General features: G+C 44.8%; 1 protein-coding gene across 1 annotated transcript in view; it reads left to right on the top strand.

The window, feature by feature from the left end:
* The first annotated feature begins 1,682 nt into the window (after positions 1–1,682).
* AOC1 (amine oxidase copper containing 1) overlaps positions 1,683–23,434 on the top strand; it is a 29,343-nt gene continuing 7,591 nt past the window's right edge. The window contains exons 1-2 of the mRNA XM_056518328.1: positions 1,683–1,776; positions 13,468–15,026. Of these exons, the coding sequence (XP_056374303.1) occupies positions 13,487–15,026 (1,540 nt within the window). The 5' untranslated portion in view covers positions 1,683–1,776; positions 13,468–13,486. The remainder of the gene's footprint in view (positions 1,777–13,467; positions 15,027–23,434) is intronic.

Consider the following 23,434-nt stretch of genomic DNA (forward strand, 5'->3'; position numbering starts at 1 on the left):
GCACCTTCTCTTCTCCCCTGATCAAAGCTCCTCCCCTTCTCCCCTGATCACAGCTCCTCCTCTTCTCCCCTGATCACAGCTCCTGCTCTTCTCCGTGATTCCAGCACCTTCTCTTCTCCCCTGATCAAAGCTCCTCCCCTTCTCCCCTGATCACAGCTCCTCCTCTTCTCCCCTGATCATAGCTCCTCCTCTTCTCCCCTGATCACAGCTCCTCCTCTTCTCCCTGATAACAGGTCCTCCTCTTCTTCCCTGATCACAGCTCCTCCTCTTCTCCCCTGATCACAGCTCCTCCTCTTCTCCCTGATCACAGCTCCTCCTCTTCTCCCTGATAACAGGTCCTCCTTTTCTCTTCTGATCATTGCTCCTGCTCTTCTCCCCTGATCACAGCTCCTCCTCTTCTCCCCTGATCACAGCTCCTCCTCTTCTCCCCTGATCACAGCTCCTCCTCTTCTTCCCTGATCACAGCTCCTTCTCTTCTCCCTGATAACAGGTCCTCCTTTTCTCTTCTGATCATTGCTCCTGCTCTTCTCCCTGTTTACAGCTCCTCCTCCCTGATCACTGCTCCTCCTCTTCTCCCCTGTTCACAGCTCCTCCTCCTCTTCTCCCTGATCACAGCTCCTCCTCTTCTCCCTGTTCCCAGCTCCTCCTCTTCTCCCCTGATCACAGCTCCTCCTCTTCTCCCCTGATCACAGCTCCTCCTCTTCTCCCCTGATCACAGCTCCTCCTCTTCTCCCTGATCACAGCTCCTCCTCTTCTCCCCTGTTCCCAGCTCCTCCTCTTCTCCCTTGATCACAGCTCCTCCTCTTCTCCCCTGATCACAGCTCCTCCTCTTCTCCCCTGATCACAGCTCCTCCTCTTCTCCCCTGTTCCCAGCTCCTCCTCTTCTCCCCTGATCACAGCTCCTCCTCTTCTCCCCTGTTCTCAGCTCCTCTTCTCCCCTGATCACAGCTCCTCCTCTTCTCCCCTGATCACAGCTCCTCCTCTTCTCCCTGATCACAGCTCCTTCTCTTCTCCCCTGTTCCCAGCTCCTCCTCTTCTCCCCTGTTCACAGCTCCTCTTCTCCCCTGATCACAGCTCCTCCTCTCCTCCCCTGTTCACAGCTCCTCCTCTTCTCCCCTGTTCCCAGCTCCTCCTCTTCTCCCCTGATCACAGCTCCTCCTCTTCTCCCCTGATCACAGCTCGCTCCCTGCCTGTAGTGATTGGACTTCTCTGCGCATGCGCAGGCAATATACACTGTGCCACACATATTGGCCCTCATTTACTATTGCAAAAATGCTTTGTCGGGTTTCTGCGCCAGATTTTCTGTCTGCACCAGAATTTGCGCCAGAATTGAAAAAAAACATCTATGCTTTTTTTTGGCCATCTGGGCGCACTTTAGCGACATCCGAAAAATCACACTAAAAAATATAAAGGTAAACGCAATCAAAAATTTAATAAAAAAATGTAAATGAAAAGACGAAAAACAGGATTTATTGATGAAAGAGGGCAGATGTGATGCAACCCCAACTGGATGTTTATGGAGTGTTTGCAGTTATTTTTTGTGTTTGTGTTTTATTTCGTGTCGCTGTCAAGGTTCACGGTTGTGTAGGATTTCCGATACATGTTGTACTGTTACTGGCAGCGAGCCTCTGCCTCCTGTCACTCATATTCCCATCCTCCCCCCCCCCCCCCCCCCCCCCTTCTTCTATAATAAGTTCCCGCTGCAGTGCTGATAACAGACTACGGGGAAGAGCCAGGTAACCGCACGCTGCCAGTGCGCTCCGCTCAGCTCGGCAGGTGAGTCCGGCTCCTGGTGCTGCAGATGTTGCACACATGAAGCGTCGCCCTCCCGGCTCAGTGACGAAGGAGGCGACAGTCGCAGCTGTCACGTACCATCGTATCAGACAGTCTGGAGGCGAGGGGGGCTCAGGAGGGCGGTCGTCGTTACGTCTTAAGACAATCGCAGGCTCCCCCCCCCCAATACCGAAGACGTAAACAGGGGCCCTGAGAAGAGGAGACTCCGGGTCAGGCTTGAGCCCTAAGATCCCAGGACCTTACACCAGTGTTTCCCCACCAACGTGCCTCCAGCTGTTGTAAAACTACGACTCCCAGCATGCCCGGACAGCCGAAGGCTGTCCGGGCATGCTGGGAGTCGTAGTTTTGCAACAGCTGGAGGCACCCCGGTTGGGAAACACTGCCTTACATGTCTCGTCTGCCGTCTCAGATCTTCTTCTCTTTTACGTCTTCTTGTTTCCAGGGACCTAAGACAAAATGATGTTGCATTTTGAAGAAATCTGTTCCTAATTTTGTTAAAGGGGACCTCTCATCAAAGAAACTTTTGATATATTTTAGATGAATGAATGTTGAATAACTTTCCAATAGCATGTTAATGAAAAATACGCTTCTTTCTATTGTATTTTTCCCGATCAGTCCCGTCAGCAAGCATTTCGGACTCATGCCGGAGTCCTAAACACTCAGAGCTGCCAGCCTGCTTTGTTCACAGCCAAACAGGCTGTGAACAAAGCAGGCTGGCAGCTCTGAGTGTTCTCCTTTGTGAACAAAGCAGACTGGCAGCTCGTAGTGTTTAGGACTCCAGCATGAGTCTGAAATGCTTGCTGCCGGGACTGGAAGGGAGACCCCTAGTGGTCATTTCTTCAAAGTGGAAAATTAAATAGAAAGAAGCATATTTCTTAATAACATGCAATTGTGAAGTTATTTTGCAAACATTCATCTATAATATATCAAAAGTTTTTTTGATGAGAGGTACCCTTTAATTTAAAAAAAAAATTTTTAATGTTACATTTTTTTAGGATTTGTCAATTTTTTTTAAAAGTAATTTTCTTTTAATTTAGGAAATTAATAAAAGACAATGGAGGGAGAATATATCATTCTCTGTTAAGATCATGTTACTTTACCCGCTGTTTACCCATGCGGACGTCACGTGTGCCGGCACCAAAATTATCCAAAAGGCGCATTCTTTATAAATACAGATGAGGCCTCTTAACGGCTCGGAATCAGAACGCCGGCTTAATCTGTATTTGTCCTGATTCCCTGAGGCAATAAGATATTCTAGCGAACTCTTGAAGTTAAGATAAATTATCCCAACAACGTTTTAATATTACTCCTTGATTACTGGAGCCAAGGGGGTTATAAAAATAATAAAAAAAATAATAACAATAATAAATGATTATTATTATTTCATAATAGATTTAATAGTAAAAAATAATGACAAACAGCAATAAATAATAATCATAATAATAAAAAATAATAATAATACAAACATAATTTAGAATACCGAAAATAAAAAAAAATAATAATACAAAAGAATAAAAAATATATATAAAAAACAATAATAAAATAATAAAAAAATAACAAAAACTAATAATAATACAAAAGAATAAAAATGTGATAATACTATATATTAAATAATATTTTTTATTATTATTATTATATCAATAGTTTAATAATAAAAACAATAAAAATAATCCTAATAATAAAATATAATAATAATACAAACATAATAATAATAATCATTATTAAAAATAATAAAAAATAATAATAATACAAAAGAATAATAATTATTGAAAAAATGATAAATCATAATAAATGTGATAATACAATATAATAAATAATATTTATTCTTATTATTATATCATAGTCTTAATCATAACAAAAACTATAAAAATAATCATAATAAAATATCATAATAATACAAACCTAATAAATAATAATAATTATAAAATATCTTAGTAGTCTTAATAGTAAAACATAATAATAACAAAAAATAATAAATAATACAAATCATAATAATAAAATATAGTAATCATCATACCAAAATAATAAATAATTATAAAAAATAATAATAGAAACTAATAATAATACAAAAAAAATAATATTTTTTTAAAGACATTATAATAAATAATATGAATAATCATAATAATAAAATGATAATACAATAATAATTAAAGCAATAATAATAATAATAATTACAAAATAATGATAGTTATCAAATAATTATAATAAAGTATAGTAACCATAATAATAGAAATATAATAAATAATGATAATAATCATCATCATCTCTGGTGTATTAGGGTTTTCCAATACAACATGTCGTACTACATCTGCACCTGAATAGCTTAGGCTGCGTTCACATCACGATTTCTCCATCCGACTTGAGTAAACGATTTTATAACTTAAAATCGTATGAAATCGTATATAAAGTCGGATCCATTGACCTCCATTAAAAAATCAGATCCATGATCCGTGGTTAAACCTGATTTCAGACCCGAACAAAAATCGAGTGACATCGGATGCGGATCAAATCTTATGGGTGTAATGGATCCGATTTTTTAATAGAGGTCAATGGATCCGACTTTATATACGATTTCATACGATTTTAAGTTATAAAATCGTTTACTCAAGTCGGATGGAGAAATCGTGATGTGAACGCAGCCTTAGATCTAAGTACGTTTCAAAGTGTGGTCCGGAGGAAGGATACGCAAACATTTGCGACAATTTTCAATTGTTAGATTTCCATTGTCAAATGAGCTACTGCAGAAGTCAAAGCTAATTTTGGCTTCATCCTCAGGAATTTTGATAAGAGGTTTGGAAGTTTTAGCGCCACTGTCTGTTTGTATAAAACAATTGCTACAAATGTACTAAAAAAAAACAAAAAAAAAAACAAGCCCTCATATGGATTTGGGGATGGAAAAAGGAAAGAGTTCTGTCTCATAAAAGGCGAGGAGGAAAAAACGAAAAGGCAAAAATAAAAGGGTTAAAGGGGTTGAAGAAGCAATTTTTTTTATTTTGCTTACACAGTGATCCCTCAACTTACAATGGCCTCAACATCCAATAGTTTCAACATACAATGATCTTTTCTGGACCATTGTAAGTTGAAACCAGACTCAACATACAATGTACGGACAGTCCACATCTGCGAAACGTGTCAATGGCCGGAAGAACCGGCCAATCAGAATGGGCAATTTACTGGTAAAACCCCTGTATTACTGAAGTGTATGAACTGACTGGTGTCTGGTAGCGCCCCCTACAGTACAGGGAGGTATTACATGTTCTGTACTCTTTACCTGTATTACTGAAGTGTATGCACTGACTGGTGTCTGGTAGCGCCCCCTACAGTACAGGGAGGTATTACATGTTCTGTACTCTTTACCTGTATTACTGAAGTGTATGCACTGACTGGTGTCTGGTAGCGCCCCCTACAGTACAGGGAGGTATTACATGTTCTGTACTCTTTACCTGTATTACTGAAGTGTATGCACTGACTGGTGTCTGGTAGTGCCCCCTACAGTACAGGGAGGTATTACATGTTCTGTACTCTTTACCTGTATTACTGAAGTGTAGGCACTGACTGGTGTCTGGTAGAGCCCCCTACAGTACAGGGAGGTATTACATGTTCTGTACACTTTACCTGTATTACTGAAGTGTATGAACTGACTGGTGTCTGGTAGCGCCCCCTACAGTACAGGGAGGTATTACATGTTCTGTACTCTTTACCTGTATTACTGAAGTGTATGCACTGACTGGTGTCTGGTAGTGCCCCCTACAGTACAGGGAGGTATTACATGTTCTGTACTCTTTACCTGTATTACTGAAGTGTAGGCACTGACTGGTGTCTGGTAGAGCCCCCTACAGTACAGGGAGGTATTACATGTTCTGTACACTTTACCTGTATTACTGAAGTGTATGAACTGACTGGTGTCTGGTAGCGCCCCCTACAGTACAGGGAGGTATTACATGTTCTATACTCTTTACCTGTATTACTGAAGCGTATGCACTGGCTGATGTCTGGTAGTGCCCCCTACAGTACAGGGAGGTATTACATGTTCTGTACTCTTTACCTGTATTACTGAAGTGTATGCACTGACTGGTGTCTGGTAGCGCCCCCTACAGTACAGGGAGGTATTACATGTTCTGTACTCTTTACCTGTATTACTGAAGTGTATGCACTGACTGGTGTCTGGTAGCGCCCCCTACAGTACAGGGAGGTATTACATGTTCTGTACTCTTTACCTGTATTACTGAAGTGTATGCACTGACTGGTGTCTGGTAGCGCCCCCTACAGTACAGGGAGGTATTACATGTTCTGTACTCTTTACCTGTATTACTGAAGTGTATGCACTGACTGGTGCCTGGTAGCGCCCCCTACAGTACAGGGAGGTATTTCATGTTCTGTACTCTTTACCTGTATTACTGAAGTGTATGCGCTGACTGATGTCTGGTAGCGCCCCCTACAGTACAGGGAGGTATTACATGTTCTGTACTCTTTACCTGTATTACTGAAGTGTATGCACTGACTGGTGTGTGGTAACGCCCCTTACAGTACAGGGAGGTATAACATGTTCTGTACTCTTTACCTGTATTACTGAAGTGCATGCACTGACTGGTGTCTGGTAGTGCCCCCTACAGTACAGGGAGGTATTACATGTTCTGTACACTTTACCTGTATTACTGAAGTGTATGCACTGGCTGATGTCTGGTAGTGCCCCCTACAGTACAGGGAGGTATTACATGTTCTGTACTCTTTACCTATATTACTGAAGTGTATGCACTGACTGGTGTCTGGTAGCACCCCATACAGTACAGGGAGGTATTACATGTTCTGTACTCTTTACCTGTATTACTGAAGTGTATGCACTGACTGGTGTCTGGTAGCGCCCCCTACAGTACAGGGAGGTATTACATGTTCTGTACTCTTTACCTGTATTACTGAAGTGTATGCACTGACTGGTGTCTGGTAGCGCCCCCTACAGTACAGGGAGGTATTACATGTTCTGTACTCTTTACCTGTATTACTGAAGTGTATGCACTGACTGGTTTGTGGTAACGCCCCTTACAGTACAGGGAGGTATAACATGTTCTGTACTCTTTACCTGTATTACTGAAGTGCATGCACTGACTGGTGTCTGGTAGTGCCCCCTACAGTACAGGGAGGTATTACATGTTCTGTACTATTTACCTGTATTACTGAAGTGTATGCACTGACTGATGTCTGGTAGCGCCCCCTCCTTTGGACACCAGGTGAGGGCGACTCCATGTTACTTTTTTAGGACACTGTGTACTGTACAGGACCCTGAAGAAGCTCCTGTCCTCTACATAGACCAGTGTTTCCCAAGCAGAGTGCCCCCAGCTGTTGCAAAACTACAACTCCCAGCATGCCCGGACAGCCTTTGGCTGTCCGGGCATGCTGGGAGTTGTAGTTTTGCAACAGCTGGAGGCTCCCTGCTTGGAAAACACTGACATAGACAGTGATTACAGCTCCCAGCAGATCTTTATTACTTTTATATGGAAGGATTTGCTTTATCTCTATTAGTTATCTACTTATTTTTCTTTAATCCTCACTTTTTCCTATTTTTGGATGCCATTTTGATGGCTCCAGAACCAATTACCAGGTTTCCATAGAATTCTGGTCTCAACATAAAATGGTTTCAACTTACAATGGTCGTCCCAGAACCAATTACTATTGTAACTTGAGGGACTACTGTATAGTGCAGCCCAGGATGTTATCAGAGAATAATGTAGAGTTCTGTATATGCCTTTTTCTTACCTCTTTTTGTTGATGTGACAGGCAGTGACGTGGGCTATGTAATGCTGCCTACACTTCCCATGAATCCTCTGGCTTTGCAGAGAGAGGGGGTGGAGTCTGATCACTGCACCTGGTCATTTAATCATTCTGGCGCTGGAGGTCACCCCGGTGAACTGATTAGACTGATAATTGGGTTGGGGTCAGTTCACACTGTGCAGTTTGAAATAAATATTGTCATGAGGAGAAAGTGATTTGACCTATAATCCCAATGGAGACGTTTTATGAAGATGCAACGTCTTTAGGCTGTACAGTAACTATGCTGCGTTTTATTGTGATTATGCGCCATTCTTTTCCAGTTTCGGCCATTCACTGCAAAAAAGCGTACGGTAATTACCTGCAGTACTGCTAGGTAGCCACAACTTTTAGAAACAGACTTAGCTGTTCTCAAATCGTGGTTAAAATGACACATTTCTAGCATATTTTGTACATCTCCCTTTTTGCCATGATTTAGATAAAATCACAGCAAGAAACGCAATGTGCAAACATAGCCAGAGAGAAGGCTACATAGCAGCAGTATACAGATAGAGCTGGAGGGGAGGTGTATAACTACTATATATCCTGATCCCATAGAGATAGCAGCAGTATACAGGTAGAGCTGGAGGGGAGGTGTATAACTACTATATATCCTGATCCTATAGAGATAGCAGCAGTATACAGATAGAGCTGGAGGGGAGGTGTATAACTACTATATATCCTGATCCCATAGAGATAGCAGCAGTTTACAGATAGAGCTGGAGGAGAGGTGTATAACTACTATATATCCTGATCCCATAGAGATAGCAGCAGTATACAGATAGAGCTGGAGGGGAGGTGTATAACTACTATATATCCTGATCCCATAGAGATAGCAGCAGTATACAGATAGAACTGGAGGGGAGGTGTATAACTACTATATATCCTGATCCCATAGAGATAGCAGCAGTATACAGACAGAGCTGGCGGGGAGGTGTATAACTACTATATATCCTGATCCCATAGAGATAGCAGCAGTATACAGACAGAGCTGGAGGGGAGGTGTATAACTACTATATATCCTAATCCCATAGAGATAGCAGCAGTATACAGTTGGAGCTGGAGGGAAGGAGTATAACTACTATTTATCCTGATCCAATAGAGAAAGCAGCAGTATAAAGATTGAGCTGGAGGGGATATGTATAACTAGCAGTAGTATACAGATAGAGCTGGAGGAGAGGTGTATAACTACTATATATCCTTATCCAATAGAGATAGCAGCAGTATACAGACAGATCTGGAGGGGGATGTATAACTACTATATATCCTAATCCCATAGAGATAGCAGCAGTATACAGATAGTGCTGGAGGGGAGGTGCATAACCAGTGGCGTTGCTAGGGTTGGTGTCACCCGGTGCGGTAGAAAATGGTGTCACCCCATACCTACCCCCTCCCCCCAGTAATTTTTTAGCCTGTTGTGACAGACACCACTGTTGTAGCGCATTGTGAGAAATTCCAGTATAATAATCAGATATACCAGTTGCCACAGAATAGGAAAGTGTTAAAGAAGTTTTCACCATTGAAATATACAGCTCCCAGAATTACTTAAAGGGGTAGTCCAGTGGTGAAAAACTTATCCCCTATCCTAAGGATAGGGGATAAGTTTGAGATCGCAGGGGGTCCGACCGCTGGGGCCCCCTGCGATCTCTCTGTACGGGGCCCCGGCTCTCCGCCGAGATATCGGGTGTCGACCCCCGCACGAGGCGGCGGCCGACACGCCCCCTCAATACATCTCTATGGCAGAGCCGGAGATTGCTGAAGGCAGCGCTTCGGCTCTGCCATAGAGTTGTATTGAGGGGGCGTGTCGGCCGCCGCCTCGTGCGGAGGTCGACACGCCCCCTTCCCGCGGGCTGTCGGGGCTCCGTACAGGAGATCGCAGGGGGCCCCAGCGGTCGGACCCCCGCGATCTGCAACTTATCCCCTATCCTTAGGATAGGGGATAAGTTGCTCACCACTGAATCACCACTGGACTACTCCTTTAAAGGGGTACTCCACTGGAAAACATTTACTTTTATATCAACTGGTGCCAGAAAGTTAAACAGATTTTTAAATTACTTCTATTTAAAATCTTAATACTTACAGTACTTATAAGCTGGTGTATGCTCCACAGGAAGTTGTGTAGTTCTTTCCAGTCTGACCACAGTGCTATTTGCTGACACCTCTGTCCATGTCAGGAACTGTCCAGAGCAGGATAGGTTTGCTATGGGGATTTGCTCCTACTATGGACAGTTCTTGACATGGACAGAGGTGTCAGCATAGAGCACTGTGGTCAGACAGAAAAGAAATTAAAAAAGAAAATAACTTCCTGTGAATCGCTTATACAGTAGCTAATAAGTACTGGAAGGATTAAGATTTTTATATAGAAGTAATTTACAAATCTGTTTAACTTTGTAGCACCAGCTGATTAAAATTATTTTTTTCCAGTAGAGTACCCCTTTGAGCAGTGGTGAGGTTATGCTGGGAGTTGTAGTTTCACTGACCTAACTGTAGAACTTACAAGTGACTACAGCTCTGATAGGACATAGTGAGGAGAATACACAATAATATCAGTGACTACAGGTGACGTCTTCTCTATAGTGAGGAGAATACACAATAATATCAGTGACTACAGGTGACGTCTTCTCTATAGTCTTCCCTTATCTAATTCAGATGGTACATACCGCCAGGACTTGTTCCAGCTAAAACTTCTCTCTGCAGAATGTGACGCCCAGACGTCTCCTCACTATGCCAGCGCATTCTCATCCTCTATATGAAAACAATTATTATTATAAACCTGCCCGACACTGTATCCTCTAAATATAATACTACTATACACTATACTCTTTGATTATAAACCTTCCATACACCATACCCACTGAATATAATACTACCACACACTGTACATTCTGAATATAATACCAACACATACTGTACACTCTGAATATAAATCTGCCACATACTGTACCCCTGAATATAATACCACCACACACTGTACCCACTGAATATAATACTACAACACATTGTACATTCTGAATATAATACCAACACATACTGTACCCTCTGAATATAAATCTGCCACATACTGTACCCCTGAATATAATACCGCCACACACTATACCCTCTGAATATAATACTACCACAAACTGCGCCCTCTGAATATAATACTACCACAAACTGCGCCCTCTGAAAATAAATCTGCCACATACTGTACCCTCTGAATATAAATCTGCCACATACTGTACCCCATAATATAAATCTGCCACATACTGTACACATGAATATAATACCGCCACATACTGTACCCTCGGAATATAATACTACCACCCACTGCACCCTCTGAATATAATACTTAGAGATGAGCAAACTACAGTAAATTCAACTCGTCACAAACTTCTCTGCTCGGCAGTTGATGCCTTATCCTGCGTAAATTAGTTCAGCTTTCAGGTGCTCCCGTGGGCTGGAAAAGGTGGATACAGACCTAGGAGACTCTTTCCTAGGACTGTATCCACCTTTTTCAGCCCACCGGAGTACCTGAAGGCTGAACTAATTTACGCAGGATAAGTCATCAACTGCCGAGCCGAGAAGTTTGTGACGAATCGAATTTACTGTAAGTTCGCTCATCTCTAATAATACTACCACAAACTGCGCCCTCTGAATATAATACTACCACAAACTGCGCCCTCTGAATATAATACTACCACAAACTGCGCCCTCTGAATATAACTTTGCCATACACTGCCCCCTCTGAATATAATACTACCACCCACTGCGCCCTCTGAATATAACGTTGCCATACAGTGCACCGTCTGAATATAATACCACAACCAAAGTAACACCCCTCAACATCCGTTAGCTGATGCTATTACCACGGGAGGGGGGTATTGGTGGTGTTGCTAGTGGATGATGGGGGTGGTACTACTGGGGGGGTGTTGCTGGAGGATGATGAGGGTGCTACTGGCCATCCCCCCTGGCAGTATCACCCCCATCATCCATCGGCAGGATCATCCTCCTGGCAGGAGCACCTCCATCATCCACCATCAGGATATGTTGATGGAGGTGCTGCTGGGGGGGGGGGGGGGGTGTTGCTGGTGGATGATGAGGGTGCTACTGCCAGGGGGGGGAGCATTAGGTAGGCAGCAGTGCCCCCACATTAGGTAGGTCGCAGTTTCCCCACATTAGGTAGCATCTATTCCCCACATTAGGCAGCATAGATTCCCCACATTTGGTACCAGTTCCCCCACATTAGGTAGGTACCAGTTACCCCACATTAGGTAGCAATTTCCCCACATTAGGTAGCAATTTCCCCACATTAGGTAGCAATTTCCCCACATTAGGTAGCAAAGATTCCCCACATTCGGTAGCATAGATTCCCCACATAAGGTAGCATAGACTTCCCACATTTGGTAGCACAGATTCCCCACATTAGGTAGCATAGACTCCCCACATTAGGTAGCATAGACACCGCACATTTGGTAGTAGTTTCCCCACATTAGGCCGCAGGTTCCCTTCCAGGTTCCCCACAATGGGTCAAAGTCTCCCCACAATAGATCACTGGTCATACCCCCCCCCCCCCCTCCCCACACACACACACACACACACACACACAATAAAAAAAAAACACATACAACACAGAGAGACAAACACACACACACACACAGTCAGAGAGACACACACTCACAGGCACACACACAGAGTCACACAGTCACACACACACAGAGTCGCACAAACACAGAGTCACACACACACTCAGAGAGTCACACAAACACACACATTCACATACACACTGTCACACACAAGCATAGATAGAGACAGACAGACAGACAGAGAGACAGACATACACACTCACCCATCCAGCGCAGCGATCCTTCTCACCGGGCGCCGTGCGAGTGACGTAACTCACGTCCTCCTGCGCGGCCATGCGGTGTGACGTCAGGCCGGCGCAGACGTGGGAGCGGGCCGGGCACAGTGCTGGTGAAGGTGAGGGGTGTGATGACGGTCGGGCGCACAGTGAAGGTGAAAGAGGGGGTTTGCTGACGGACGGGCGCACCGCACACACAGCGCGGGGGGGGGGGGGTTCCTGACGGATGGGAGGCCGGTCGGGCACAGATTGGGGGGGGGGGGTGCTGCGGAGCATCTTGGTGTCACCCCATTAGGTTGGTGTCACCCGGTGCGGGCCGCACCCCCCGCACCCGGGTCGCAACGCCACTGTGCATAACTACTACGTATCAAGATCCCATAGAGATAGCAGCAGTATACAGAAAGAGCTGGAGGGGAGTTGTATAACTACTATATATATCCTGTTCCCATAGAGATAGCAGCAGTATACAGACAGAGCTGGAGGGGAGTTGTATAACTACTATATATATCCTGTTCCCATAGAGATAGCATCAGCAGTATACAGATAGAGCTGAAGGGAAGGTGTATAACTACTACATATCCTTATCCCATAGAAATAGCAGCAGTATGCAGATAGAGCTGGAGGGGAGGTGTATAACTACTATATATCCTGATCCCATAGAAATAGCAGAAGTATACAGATAGAGCTGGAGGGGAGGAGTATATCCTCTTAAGTGATTGAGATCAGAGGTGACCTGACCCAGTGAACATTAGATGCAGGCATGGGGGGGGGGGGGGGGGGTGAAGATGATAAATTATTGTTAATGTGTTTTACCTATGAAATTCAGCATATGGTGCAGAAATAGATCAGAAATGGGTGTGTTCTCTGCAGAGGTTCTGTTATGGTCTATAGTGTATCAACATATTTGCACTGGAATTGAATTCCATGGTCCTACGCCCTCCGTTGACCATTATGCTGCTTAGAAAACAATATTTTGAATTTTTTGCATAACTCAAATATTTTTTTTTAAATGTCTTCTTTTTTTTCGTTCGTAGACATTTCACAGCCAACACAATGGACCTGACATCTCTCCTACATTTGCTGATCTTTATGTCTGTCCTAAAGGCCGGCCACTTCTCTAAATCGATGTCCAAGGGTCGATACTTGGCGTCTGTCTTCTCGGGACTGACCGCGGAGGAGATGACATCGGTTCGGAGTTTCCTCACTGACCAGGAGCAGCTTCGTTTGGTCCCGATCAGAAGTCACTTCGGCAAAAACTCCATTTTCATGATGGAGCTCAATTTGCCAAAAAAGCGACACGTCCTGAACTTCTTAGATAACAATGGCCCCAGACCTCAAAGAGAGGCCAAAGTGGTCATCTTCTTCGGAGACCAAACCCAACCCAACATCACAGAATACATTGTTGGCCCCCTCCCTCACCCATATTATTACCGACCACTAACATCTAAAGGCAACAAGCCGGCAAGGTTTGAGTCTCGGCCGATGACTTTTGTGGAATATGAGAAAATCTACAAACGTCTGATGGACCTCACCATGGGGTTTAACCATATCCTACTGGAAACCTCCGGCTTCTCCTTCTACAATTGCTCCTCACGTTGTCTCACCTTCACAGATATTGCCCCTCGGGGCTTGACTTCCGGAGAACGCCGCTCATGGTTGTTGCTCCAGAGGTATGTAGAAGGGTTCTTCCTCCATCCTATTGGAGTTGAGCTCTTACTCAACCATCGCTCACTCAACCCCGAAGAGTGGACCATCGAAAAGATCTGGTATAATGGCCAATACTTTGATGGCATCGAAGAGTTTGTCCAAAAATATGAGAAGAATGAACTGACCAAGTTACGACTACCAGATCACAACAAAGATCCTTATTCCACCTTCATACCTCGTGGAGAATTCAAGACCAAAACAGATATCCATGGTCCAAAAATATGTGAACCACAAGGGAAACGTTACAGAGTTCTGGGAAACTATGTGGAATATACCGGCTGGAGCTTTGCCTACCATGTGCGTCCATCGGCGGGTCTGCAGATATTCGATATCCAGTATAACAATGAGAGGATAGCCTACGAGGTGAGCATACAGGAAGCCATTGCATTCTATAGTGGGGCCACACCAGGTGGGATGCAAACAAAGTATATAGACTCTGGATGGGGGATGGGAACTGTGCATTACGAGTTGGCCAAAGGAATTGACTGTCCCGAAGGGGCCACGTACCGGGATCTCTACAATTATTACGACACAGACAAACCCCTGCGGTATAAGAATGCCTTGTGTATCTTTGAGCAACCCACGGGGATACCCCTACGGAGACACTTTGACAGCACTTATAATGGGGGGTACAGCTTCTATGCCGGGCTGGAAAATCAAGTCCTGGTGGTGAGGACAACATCCACCGTCTATAACTATGACTATATCTGGGACTTTCTGTTCTACCAAAATGGAGTCATAGAAGTGAAAGTGAGCGCCACAGGGTACATCCATGCCACTTTCTTCACCGCTGATGGACTCAGTTTTGGAAACAGGGTCTACAGCCATGTCCTGGGGAATGTACACACACATCTGGTCAATTATAAGGTGGACCTTGACATTGCAGGTAAGTGACACTGTGGAGAATTGATGTAAACACCTGACCTGCCAAAACCGCTATATCCTTGTGACATTACAGATACACAGTGTTACCAATATGTGCGGTAGAAGGTGTGGACCTTATCTCACTGATAGGAAGCAAATAGATTGTGAAAGTCTCCACATACCTGATCTCTGACCTGAGCAAATCTAAAGACCAATAAATCCTGATCATAACTGAGACAACTCCTATAGATTATCAATATATCAGTATTATAGTAGTTATATTCTTGTATATAGGATCAGTATTATAGTAGTTATATTCTTGTATATAGGAGGCAGTATTATAGTAGTTATATTCTTGTATATAGGAGCAGTATTATAGTAGTTATATTCTTGTAAAAAGGAGCAGTATTATAGTAGTTATATTCTTGTATATAGGAGACAGTATTATAGTAGTTATATTCTTGTATATAGGAGCAGTATTACAGTAGTCATATTCTTGTATATAGGAGCAGTATTATAGTAGTTATATTCTTGTATATAGGAGCGGTATTATAGTAGTTATATTCTTGTATATAGGAGGCAGTATTATAGTAGTTATATTCTTGTATATAGGAGCAGTATTACAGTAGTTATATTCTTGTATATAGGAGGCAGTATTACAGTAGTTATATTCTTGTATATAGGAGGCAGTATTATAGTAGTTATATTCTTGTATATAGGAGCAGTATTATAGTAGTTATATTCTTGTATATAGGAGCAGTATTATAGTAGTTATATTCTTGTATATAGGAGCGGTATTATAGTAGTTATATTCTTGTATATAGGAGCAGTATTACAGTAGTTATATTCTTGTATATAGGAGGCAGTATTATAGTAGTTATATTCTTGCATATAGGAGCGGTATTATAGTAGTTATATTCTTGTATATAGGAGCAGTATTATAGTAGTTATATTCTTGTATATAGGAGGCAGTATTATAGCAGTTATATTCTTGTATATAGGAGGCGGTATTATAGTAGCTATATTCTTGTATATAGGAGGCAGTATTATAGTAGTTATATTCTTGTATATAGGAGCAGTATTATAGTAGTTATATTCTTGTATATAGGAGCAGTATTACAGTAGTTATATTCTTGTATATAGGGGCAGTATTATAGTAGTTATATTCTTGTATATAGGAGCAGTATTATAGTAGTTATATTCTTGTATATAGGAGCAGTATTATAGTAGTTATATTCTTGTATATAGGAGCAGTATTATAGTAGTTATATTCTTGTATATAGGAGCAGTATTATAGTAGTTATATTCTTGTATATAGGAGCGGTATTATAGTAGTTATATTCTTGTATATAGGAGGCAGTATTATAGTAGTTATATTCTTGTATATAGGAGGCAGTATTATAGTAGTTATATTCTTGTATATAGGAGCAGTATTATAGTAGTTATATTCTTGTACATAGGAGCAGTATTATAGTAGTTATATTATTGTATATAGGAGGCAGTATTATAGTAGTTATATTCTTGTATATAGGAGCAGTGTTATAGTAGTTATATTCTTGTATATAGGAGCAGTATTATAGTAGTTATATTCTTGTATATAGGAGCAGTGTTATAGTAGTTATATTCTTGTATATAGGAGGCAATTTTTATTGTGAAAACAAACAAAATTACAATTAACATACATTCTTACAATGCAAAACAAAAATAACAAGCATTGTACACACAATGACTACTCAACTAGAGTATGTACAGAGTAATATTAAACTTAGAAAGTCCACATTTGCTGGAAAAGGAAAAACACAAAAAATTTAATAAAACAACATGACATCATCCGTGTTAAACCAAAGAAACATTTCTCCATAATTTCCCATTATTTTGGTTTCTCCTCATTTCTAATGATTTTACCCACTGGAGCTCGGACAGGATCTGTCTTACTGCTGTGATGTGGTGGAATGGCTCATTGTGTATGGACACTCTAGTTCTCATGTGCCAATGGTAATATTTAATGATTGTTATAATTATGTACATTGTCCCCCTGTCTACAGTCCTGTTACTGGATGGTACAGCATATATGATGTCAGGATACGTCAGGTTCTGCAGTAATGGGATGTTCAGCTTACTGGACACGTCTTCCCATATCCTCCTCCCGGCCCTGCAGTCAGATATGAAATGCTCCATGGTCTCCTCCTGCTGACAACCCAGAGGACAGTTCCTATCTGAGACACTTAGATATTTCAGGTTACCCCTGACAAAGAGCCTCCCATGGAGCGACAGCCAAGCTATGTCAAAGAATTTTGCGGGGAGTCGTTTCCCATTGAGGAACTTAAGACTTTCTTGTAAAGTGCTGGTCACACAGTCCCTCAAGGCAAGTGGAGAGCAGAAGAAAGCCCTACAAACCCTTACGTATAGATCCTTCCTTGGCTTACTCTCTATATAGGACTTCTCAATGCGCCATCTCTTCAGACATCTGAGCCCGTATTCCAGGTACGGGGGGAGGTAGTCACGCGTCCATCTCCCCCTCTTGAGACTGCCGCCTCGCACCCAAGACTCTGCAAAAGGCAATATCCAGTCCCTGATACTATTCGCCCACAGGGAGCTGTTGTTTGAGTCCATGCACCCAAAATTAACTTTTAGAAACATGGAGTCAAAGAACACCCTTGGATTCAGCATATCCAACCCACCCTCTCTCCTTTGTAGGTAGGTGACCCCTCTTTTTATCAGGTTCAACCTGTTCCCCCAGAACATTTGGAAGAACAGGCTAAAGAGCCGAGCAGAGAAAGATTCTGGCAAAGGAAAAACAACAGAGACATACAAAAAGACGGGGACCAGGTAAGTCTTCAACATTTTAACCCTTTCTCTATAGGTCAGCCTCCAGTTCTTCCATCGCTGAACCTTTGCATTTCCGGCTTCCAACTTCTCTTCCCAATTTAGTTTGGCGTTATAGTCCCTCCCGAATTTGACCCCTAGGATTTTAATATAGAAGGAGGCTCTCACAAATTGGGGCAGATCAAAGTCTGGATCAGAATCAGATATCCAGAGAGCTTGACTCTTCTCAAGGTTGACCAGAGACCCTGAGGCCTCCGAGTAACTTCTGATGGCCGCAGACAACATCTCCACCTCACGAGGCTCAGATATCACTACAGTCACATCATCCGCATAGGCAACAACACTCAGGGGCAGCCAGTGGGGGACTGGCACCCCCTGAAAACCACACTCCTGCAGTGACCTCAGAAACGGGTCTAAGGCAAATACATACAGCAGCGGACTCAGTGGGCAACCTTGTCTCACCCCCGCCTCAACCCTGAAGGTGTCACCCTGCCAACCATTGATCAGAGGAAAGCTCTCAGCCTCACAATACAAAGTCTTCAGCCAATCGATGAATTGTCCCGGAATACCGTACTTTGACAAAGTGGCCCATAGATACTCATGATCTACTCTGTCAAAGGCTTTAGCCTGGTCAAGACTCACAACATATTTCCCACACCTCAGGACTTTACATCTCTCAAACATCTCCCTTATGGAGATCACTGCCCCAGAGATGTTCTGCCCTTTTACTGTGCCATACTGACAGCCTGCCAACAGTGCCGGGGACAGACAAACTAACCTAGAAAACAGGATCTTTGCCAGAATCTTCCTGTCGACATTCAAGAGGGCAATCGGCCTCCAGTTCTTGATGTCACTCGGCTCTTTACCTTTAGACAGCAGAATCAGCGAGGACACTCTCATGGATGGAGGCATCAGGTGACTTTCTAGACAATTTGTATAAACATCCACGAGGATTGGGGCCAAGAGGTCTCTGAATGTCTTATAGAATTCTGCTGTTATCCCATCTGGACCTGGAGCCTTCTTCAGATGTAACTTATCAATGGCCTCTTTGACCTCCGCCACCGTCAATTCTGCTGTCAAAGGAGAAAAGTCCAAATCATTAGTATCAGGGAGCGGAGTCACCTCCAAGAATTGGGTCATCTTGTCTCTATCCAAAACCTTCCTCTGAAACAAGTCAGCATAGTACAATCTCACCACCCCCAGGATACCCTCCCGAGATTCCTGCAAAACACCCTGGGAGTCAGTGAGACCGGTGACAGATTTATTTGCCACCCGCTCCCGGCAATTCTCAAAGGGATCAGGAGACCCTAAGGACCCATAATCCCGTTCAAGAACCAGGGAGGTATACCTGCTGTACTGATACTGCCTTATCTCAGATTTCAGCTGGTCTATCCTTTGTTGGTCCCCACCCGCCGAATATAGTGACTCCAATTCTTTGCGCAGCTTGAGATACTGGCCATACTTACTCTTCCCCTTTATAACTGACAGTCTCTTTAAGAGGGTTCTGATCTCATCCTTGACATCCTCCCACCAGGCGGCCATATCATCATGTTACGCCGAGCGCTCCGGGTCCCCGCTCCTCCCCGGAGCGCTCGCTTCACTCTCTCCGCTGCAGCGCTCCGGTCTCATCCTCTGAGCCGGGGCGCTGCGATTCCGCTGCCTGCCGGGATGCGATTCGCGATGCGGGTAGCGCCCGCTCGCGATGCGCACCCCGGCTCCCGTACCTGACTCGCTCTCCGTCTGTCCTGTCCCGGCGCGCGCGGCCCCGCTCCCTAGGGCGCGCGCGCGCCGGGTCTCTGCGATTTAAAGGGCCACTGCGCCGCTGATTGGCGCAGTGGTTCCAATTAGTGTGTTCACCTGTGCACTTCCCTATATCACCTCACTTCCCCTGCACTCCCTTGCCGGATCTTGTTGCCATTGTGCCAGTGAAAGCGTTCCTTGTGTGTTCCTAGCCTGTGTTTCCAGACCTTCTGCCGTTGCCCCTGACTACGATCCTTGCTGCCTGCCCCGACCTTCTGCTACGTCCGACCTTGCTTCTGCCTACTCCCTTGTACCGCGCCTATCTTCAGCAGCCAGAGAGGTGAGCCGTTGCTAGTGGATACGACCTGGTCACTACCGCCGCAGCAAGACCATCCCGCTTTGCGGCGGGCTCTGGTGAAAACCAGTAGTGGCTTAGAACCGGTCCACTAGCACGGTCCACGCCAATCCCTCTCTGGCACAGAGGATCCACTACCTGCCAGCCGGCATCGTGACAGTAGATCCGGCCATGGATCCCGCTGAAGTTCCTCTGCCAGTTGTCGCTGACCTCACCACGGTGGTCGCCCAGCAGTCACAACAGATTGCGCAACAAGGCCAACAGCTGTCTCAACTGACCGTTATGCTACAACAGTTACTACCACAGCTACAGCAGTCATCTCCTCCGCCAGCTCCTGCACCTCCTCCGCAGCGAGTGGCCGCTCCTGGGCTACGCCTATCCTTGCCGGATAAATTTGATGGGGACTCTAAGTTTTGCCGTGGCTTTCTTTCCCAATGTTCCCTGCATCTGGAGATGATGTCGGACCTGTTTCCCACTGAAAGGTCTAAGGTGGCTTTCGTAGTCAGCCTTCTGTCCGGAAAAGCCCTGTCTTGGGCCACACCGCTCTGGGACCGCAATGACCCCGTCACTGCCTCTGTACACTCCTTCTTCTCGGAAATTCGAAGTGTCTTTGAGGAACCTGCCCGAGCCTCTTCTGCTGAGACTGCCCTGTTGAACCTGGTCCAGGGTAATTCTTCCGTTGGCGAGTATGCCGTACAATTCCGTACTCTTGCTTCAGAATTGTCCTGGAATAATGAGGCCCTCTGCGCGACCTTCAAAAAAGGCCTATCCAGCAACATTAAAGATGTTCTGGCCGCACGAGAAATTCCTGCTAATCTACATGAACTTATTCACCTCGCTACTCGCATTGACATGCGTTTTTCCGAAAGGCGTCAGGAACTCCGCCAAGATATGGACTCTGTTCGCACGAGGCGTTTCTTCTCCTCGGCTCCTCTCTCCTCTGGTCCCCTGCAATCTGTTCCTGTGCCTCCCGCCGTGGAGGCTATGCAGGTCGACCGGTCTCGCCTGACACCTCAAGAGAGGACACGACGCCGTATGGAGAACCTCTGCCTGTACTGTGCTAGTACCGAACACTTCCTGAGGGATTGTCCTATCCGTCCTCCCCGCCTGGAAAGACGTACGCTGACTCCGCACAAAGGTGAGACAGTCCTTGATGTCTACTCTGCTTCTCCACGTCTTACTGTGCCTGTGCGGATGTCTGCCTCTGCCTTCTCCTTCTCTACAGTGGCCTTCTTGGACTCTGGATCTGCAGGAAATTTTATTTTGGCCTCTCTCGTCAACAGGTTCAACATCCCGGTGACCAGTCTCGCCAGACCCCTCTACATCAATTGTGTAAATAATGAAAGATTGGACTGTACCATACGTTTCCGCACGGAGCCCCTTCTTATGAGCATCGGATCTCATCATGAGAGGATTGAACTTTTGGTCCTTCCCAATTGCACCTCGGAAATTCTCCTTGGACTTCCCTGGCTTCAACTTCATTCCCCAACCCTGGATTGGTCCACTGGGGAGATCAAGAGTTGGGGGTCCTCTTGTTCCAAGAATTGTCTAAAACCGGTTCCCAGTAACCCTTGCCGTAACTCTGTGGTCCCTCCAGTAACCGGTCTCCCTAAGGCCTATATGGACTTCGCGGATGTTTTCTGCAAAAAACAAGCTGAGACTCTACCTCCTCACAGGCCTTATGATTGCCCTATCGACCTCCTCCCGGGTACTACTCCACCCCGGGGCAGAATTTATCCTCTCTCTGCCCCAGAGACTCTTGCCATGTCCGAATACGTCCAGGAGAATCTAAAAAAGGGCTTTATCCGTAAATCCTCCTCTCCTGCCGGAGCCGGATTTTTCTTTGTGTCCAAAAAAGATGGCTCTCTACGTCCTTGCATTGACTACCGCGGTCTTAATAAAATCACGGTTAAGAACCGCTACCCCCTACCCCTCATCTCTGAACTCTTTGATCGCCTCCAAGGTGCCCACATCTTTACTAAATTGGACTTAAGAGGCGCCTATAACCTCATCCGCATCAGAGAGGGGGACGAGTGGAAAACGGCATTTAACACCAGAGATGGACACTTTGAGTATCTGGTCATGCCCTTTGGCCTGTGCAACGCCCCTGCCGTCTTCCAAGACTTTGTCAATGAAATTTTTCGTGATCTGTTATACTCCTGTGTTGTTGTATATCTGGACGATATCCTAATTTTTTCTGCCAATCTAGAAGAACACCGCCAGCATGTCCGTATGGTTCTTCAGAGACTTCGTGACAACCAGCTCTATGCCAAAATTGAGAAATGTCTGTTTGAATGCCAATCTCTTCCTTTTCTAGGTTATTTGGTCTCTGGCCAGGGACTACAGATGGATCCAGACAAACTCTCTGCCGTCTTAGATTGGCCACGCCCCTCCGGACTCCGTGCTATCCAACGCTTTTTGGGGTTCGCCAATTATTACAGGCAATTTATTCCACATTTTTCTACCATTGTGGCTCCTATCGTGGCTTTAACCAAAAAAAATGCTGATCCCAAGTCCTGGCCTCCTCAAGCAGAAGACGCCTTTAAACGACTCAAGTCTGCCTTTTCTTCGGCTCCCGTCCTCTCCAGACCTGACCCTTCCAAACCCTTCCTATTGGAGGTTGATGCCTCCTCAGTGGGAGCTGGAGCTGTTCTTCTACAAAAAAATTCTTCCGGGCATGCTGTCACTTGTGGTTTTTTCTCTAGGACCTTCTCTCCAGCGGAGAGGAACTACTCCATCGGGGATCGAGAGCTTCTAGCCATTAAATTAGCACTTGAGGAATGGAGGCATCTGCTGGAGGGATCAAGTTCTCCTGTTATTATCTACACCGACCACAAGAACCTCTCCTACCTCCAGTCTGCCCAACGGCTGAATCCTCGCCAGGCCCGGTGGTCTCTGTTCTTTGCCCGATTTAATTTTGAGATTCACTTTCGTCCTGCCGATAAGAACATTAGGGCCGATGCTCTCTCTCGTTCCTCGGATGCCTCAGAAGTTGAACTCTCTCCGCAACACATCATTCCACCTGACTGCCTGATCTCCACTTCTCCTGCCTCCATCAGGCAGACTCCTCCAGGAAAGACTTTTGTTTCTCCTCGCCAACGCCTCGGAATCCTCAAATGGGGTCACTCCTCCCATCTCGCAGGTCATGCGGGCATCAAGAAATCTGTGCAACTCATCTCCCGCTTCTATTGGTGGCCGACACTGGAGACGGATGTTGTGGACTTTGTGCGAGCCTGCACTATCTGTGCCCGGGATAAGACTCCTCGTCAGAAGCCCGCTGGTTTTCTTCATCCTCTGCCTGTCCCCGAACAGCCTTGGTCTCTGATTGGTATGGATTTTATTACTGATTTACCCCCTTCCCGTGGCAACACTGTTATCTGGGTGGTCGTTGATCGATTCTCCAAAATGGCACATTTCATCCCTCTTCCTGGTCTTCCTTCTGCGCCTCAGTTGGCTAAACAATTTTTTGTACACATTTTTCGTCTTCACGGGTTGCCTACGCAGATTGT

Source organism: Hyla sarda, chromosome 5 (genome assembly GCF_029499605.1).
Source record: "Hyla sarda isolate aHylSar1 chromosome 5, aHylSar1.hap1, whole genome shotgun sequence".
In the NCBI taxonomy this organism is placed as follows: Eukaryota; Metazoa; Chordata; class Amphibia; order Anura; family Hylidae; genus Hyla; species Hyla sarda.